Source organism: Hyla sarda, chromosome 11 (assembly GCF_029499605.1).
Source record: "Hyla sarda isolate aHylSar1 chromosome 11, aHylSar1.hap1, whole genome shotgun sequence".
In the NCBI taxonomy this organism is placed as follows: domain Eukaryota; kingdom Metazoa; phylum Chordata; class Amphibia; order Anura; family Hylidae; genus Hyla; species Hyla sarda.
In genome coordinates this window covers 92670525-92675714 of record NC_079199.1, presented here as the reverse complement: position 1 = coordinate 92675714, position 5190 = coordinate 92670525, and the positions used below count along the sequence as shown (strand labels likewise).

The 5190-nt window shown below is 42.4% G+C and overlaps 1 protein-coding gene across 2 annotated transcripts in view; it reads right to left on the bottom strand.

Moving 5' to 3' along the window:
* LOC130295589 (keratin-associated protein 5-3-like) overlaps window positions 1-5175 on the bottom strand; it is a 75258-nt gene extending 70083 nt beyond the window's left edge. The window contains exon 1 of one of the 2 annotated variants that reach the window (XM_056546440.1): window positions 5037-5175. Coding sequence is in view for 1 of the 2 variants with exons in the window: in XM_056546437.1 (XP_056402412.1) it covers window positions 5037-5077 (41 nt within the window). In the remaining variant the exon portion in view is untranslated. The remainder of the gene's footprint in view (window positions 1-5036) is intronic. The other variant, XM_056546437.1, reaches the window with a different exon arrangement.
* Window positions 5176-5190: the final 15 nt, after the last annotated feature.

Genomic DNA, 5190 nt, shown 5'->3' with positions numbered 1-5190 from the left:
GTGACAGTGACGGTAATTCATGGCCATATTTGACATGCAAGTTGCATTCACCTGGTTTCTTTCAGAAATGGTTTATAATGCATTCCATTATAAAGATATAATACAAATTTAAAATATGGCCATGAGTTCATGATCAAAAACGCTAGGACAGTCTTCTAAGAACCAAAACATGCCCTGTCTTGTGAATATTTACATGTTTCTTTAAAGTTCTGACACCACGATGTATAAAAGAAACTGACATAAGGTTGTGTTTCTAGATGTTATCCGGTCAGTGCTGACCACAGTGCTCTCTGCTGCCACCTCTGTCCATGTCAGGAACTAGGAGCAAATCCCATAGTAAACCTATCCTGATCTGAACAGTTCCTGACACAGACAGAGGTGTCAGCAGAGAGCACTGTGGTCAGACTGGAAAGAATTACACAACTTTCTCAGAAGCATACAGGAGTCAATAAGTACTGGAAGAGTTAAGATTTTGTATATAGAAGTAATTTACTAATCTGTTTCTGGCACCAGTTGATTTGAAATTTTTTTTTTTCCTTTAGAGTACCCGCCAATTTTCGTCAGAGTCACAGACAATTTTCGTTATTTCCTCCCTGGGTTTTTAAAGTCAATGGGAGAGATTTATCAAAACCCCTGTAGGGGAAGAGTGGTGCAGTTTTCCTTATCAGAGAAATAAAGGATCCCAGCACTCTTAAAGGGGTACTCCCGTAGAAAACTTTTTTTTTTTAAATCAACTGGTGCCAGAAAGTTATTTGTAAATTACTTCTATTAAAAAATCTTAACCTTTCCAGTACTTTTTAGGGTCTGTATACTACAGAAGAAATAGTTTTCTTTTTGGAACACAGAGCTCTCTGCTGACATCATGACCACAGTTCTCTCTGCTGACATTTCTGTCCATTTTAGGAACTGCCCAGAGCAGCATATGTTTGCTATGGGGATTTTCTCCTACTCTGGACAGTTCTTAAAATGGACAGAGATGTCAGTAGAGAGCACTGCGTTCCAAAACAGAAAACCATTTCTTCTGTAGTATTCAGCAGCTAATAAGTACTGGAAGGATTAAGATTTTTTAAGCGAAGGAATTTACAAATCTGTTTAACTTCATGGCACCAGTTGATTAAAAAAAAAAAAAAAAAGTTTTCCACTTGAGTACCCCTTTGAGTATAATGCTTCTTACCTTATCTTATTTTATTTTATTTAGGCATTCAGTTTATAGCAAATAAACGCAGCACCTATTCCAGCTGAATAGTCTTTCTCAACTTCATAATTACCTACATCACATACGCATGAGATAAATCATCAGAGGCACATGATCAACATATAAACAGTATAAACAAAGAGAAGAAAATAAATTCACACACTTGATTATGCTTAAAAAAACATAGAAAATCACCGGTCATATCTATTCAGTTATGACTTTGGAAAAAAAAAAAAAAGAAAAAAAAAGGAAAATAAATCACATGAAATAAAATAAGGAAACAAATAACATACATACATCTATGAATTACACCAACTGACTCATTTCCGAAGTTTTCTAATGTTCCCACCTCCACGTGGGGGGACGACCTCCTCAATTACTTGGAATTTCATCTGCCCAACATTATGTCCCAAGGCCTTAAAATGGGCAGGTATCGGAAACATTAAAGAGGTACTCCGGTGAGAACCTTTTTTCTTTTAAATCAACTGGCGGCATAAAGTTAAACATATTTGTAAATTACTTCTATTAAAAAATCTTAATCCTTCCAGTACTTATTAGCTGCTGAATGCTACAGAGTAAATTCCTTTCTTTTTGGAACACTGATGACATCACGAACACAGTGCTCTCTGCTGACATGGTGGCTCAGTGGTTAGCACTGTTGCCTTGCAGTGCTGGGGACTTGGGTTCAAATCCCAATAAGGACAACAATAAATAAAGCGTTATTATTATTATAATAACGTCAGCAGAGAGAACTGTGGTCGTGATGTCATCAGAGAGTATTCCAAAAAGAAAAGAATTTCCTCTGTAGTATTCAGCAGCTAATAAGTACAGGAAGGATTAAAGGGGTAGTCCATTGGTGAAAAACGTATCCCCTATCCTAAGGATAGGGGATAAGTTTGAGATCGCGGGGGGTCCGACCGCTGGGGCCCCCGCGATCTCTCTGTACGGGGCCCCGGCTCTCCGCCGAGATAGCGGGTGTCGACCCCCGCACGAGGCGGCAGCCGACACGCCCCCTCAATACATCTCAATGGCAGAGCCGGAGATTGCCGAAGGCAGCGCTTCGGTTCTGCCATAGAGTTGTATTGAGGGGGCGTGTCGGCCGCAGCTTCGTGCGGAGGTCGACACGCCCCCTTCCCGCGGGCTGTTGGGGCTCCATACAGGAGAACGCGGGGGGCCCCAGGGGTCGGACCCCCCGCGATCTGCAACTTATCCCCTATCCTTAAGATAGGGGATAAGTTGTAAACCACTGAGTCACCACTGGACTACTCCTTTAAGATTTTTTAATAGAAGTAATTTACAAATATGTTTAACTTTCTGCCACCAGTTGATTTAAAAGAAAAAAGGTTTTCACCGGAGTACCCCTTTAAATCAACTAGTACCAGAAAGTTAAACAGATTTGTAAATTGCTTCTATATAAAAATATTAATCCTTCCAATACTAATCAGCTGCTGTATGCTCCAGAGGAAGTTGTGTAGTTCTTTTCAGTCTGACCACAGTGCTCTCTGCTGACACCTCTGTCCATATCAGGAACTGTCCAGAGCAGGAGAGGTTTGCTATGGGGGTTTAATTATTCCTATTGATGTGGTCTCCTATACGTTTGGATGTCTCCTCAATGTACAGGAGACCGCATGGACACTTATCCACGATCCGTTGTGATAACGCTGTAATAGCAGGTATGCATAGAGGAGAATTGACTGTTCTAAAAATTGTGATGTATAAAAAAGTTTTTTGTTTTTTTTTATAGAAAAGAAGTTTTTTTCTGTGCATCTTATCATTAGTTTACAACATGTTGTGGAATATGGGTATTTCTGTAGTATGTGTTATTTTCTTCTCAAGTTTTAATAATTTCAATGCTTTTATCCTCTATTCTGTTGTTTTTTTTGTTTTTTGTTTTATTTACTTTATTGTTGTGATATTACTTAGGCATTGCGTTTTGGTATTGTATTTAGTTAAGCCATAGTATCTTTTTATTCACAATTGTATTACATCTTGGTTATGAGTAATAATAAAGCTTGGTGTAAAGTGCACGTGTACCTGTGAGTTTATTGTAGTTATATTTAAATGACATTGTTCAGGTGACCGACTTTTCCATTAAAAAGGTTTGTCACAGATTTTGGATTTCTTCCACTTTTTATATCATGGATTTGTAACAGTCCAGATTGCTGCAGTTTCCTTGTGTCAACACATGAGTTGTTCTTTTTAGTCTGATCACAGTGCTCTCTGCTGACACCTCTGGCCATGTCAGGAACTGTCCAGAGTAGTCCAGACTGCTCCAGACAGTACCTGAGATGGACAGAGGCATCAGCAGAGAGCACTGTGGTCAGACTGAGAAGAACTAAACGACTTTCTCTGTAGTATACAGCAGCTGATAAGCCCTGGAAGGATGGCATTTTTATTTTTATAGAAGTAATTTACAAATCTGTTTAACGTTCTCTCAACAGTTGCTTTAAAAAAAATAAATAAAAAAAAGAGGTTTTACATTGGAGTACCCCTTTAACCACTTAGGGACCACAGGCGTACAGGTATGCCCTGACGCCCTAGAACTTAAGGACCAAGGGCGTACCTGTACACCCATGGGAATTTCAGTCCCCACCTTGCGCTGGGCGGGGACTGGGATGCCTGCTGAAATCATTCAGCAGGCATTCCGTGACAATGCCCAGGGGGGTCCCGAGACCCCCCCATGTCAGTAATCGCCGATTCTGGTCATACGGGTCACGTGTGACCCGATAACCCGGAGTTAGAAGCTGATCACCTCCTCTAGGGGGAGGTGGCGATCCTGTCACCCTCCCAGGAGTGCTGTTATTGGTCGGACGATCATCTGACCAATAGCATCATGCAGAGGAGGGGTTAATGTCTCCTCTCAACTCTGCTCGCCCACCCAGTTTAGTCAGAGGGCAGAGCTGAGAGAAAGAGCCAGGGACCCCACCTCTGCCGAGATCTGTGCCCCTCAGGGCTGAAGAACTGTCCTCCTGTGCCCAGTAGTTCAGGGTGAGTTTTGTCTGCAGGGATTTAAAAAAGATTTGCTGAGTTGCCCATAGCAACCAATCAGATCTCTTCTTTCATTTTGCAGAGGTCTTGTTAAAAATGAAAGAAGCGATCTGATTGGTCCACAACCTAATTTTCCCTAAAAGGGGAAAATAGTTTTTTCTTTTCTTTAGGCCACAACATGGCAGCAGCAGCTACACTAAAATCATTGTTTTTTGTTCACTAAAGTGTTGATCTTCACACTGCTGCCCTAGGCAGAGGCCATGGGTGCCTAGTGGCAAATACAGCCCTGCCTGAAGGTAGTATTCTCTTTGTAGATAGATCTAGCTGGAGGTATCCCCCACTGTAGATTGATCCCCTTATAGATACAGTATGGCATACCCCCTTTTAGAGCAAGCCCAGTAACCCAAATATACCCCCCCCCCCCCACCCCATCAGGAATAGGTCAATAAAACTCACAGAAATTGTAGTCTAGAAGAAATCTCTAATAATGGAAAAAATGACCAGCAGAAGCATAAGTAGGAGCATGATTTGTACCGTATATACTCGAGTATAAGCCGACCCGAATATAAGCCGAGGCCCCTAATTTCACCCCCAAAACCCAGGAAAAGTTATTGATGCGACTATAAGCCTAAGGTGGGAAATACATCTTCCCCCCATGTCATCATCAAGACCCCCATCATCATCCAGACCCCTATCATCCCCCCCTTCATCATCACCGCCTGTCAATCCCTTCAGCCATCGGCTGTCCGGGCATGCTGGGAGTTGTAGTTTTGAAACTTCTGGAGGTCCGCAGGTTGTAGACCGCTGCAGCCTTCGTCATCATCCAGACCCCCCCCTTTAGATTTCTACTCACCTCCCCTCGGTGGGAAGGAAGGGTGAGCTGGTCCGGGTCATCTATACTGCAGGGACCGTCTGGTGGGAAGGGTTAGTCGTTCGGGGCTGTCCATTTTCACAGAGGGGGAGGCCTTCTTCTCTGCGCTCCGGGCCTGCCCAGGACTAGTGACGTT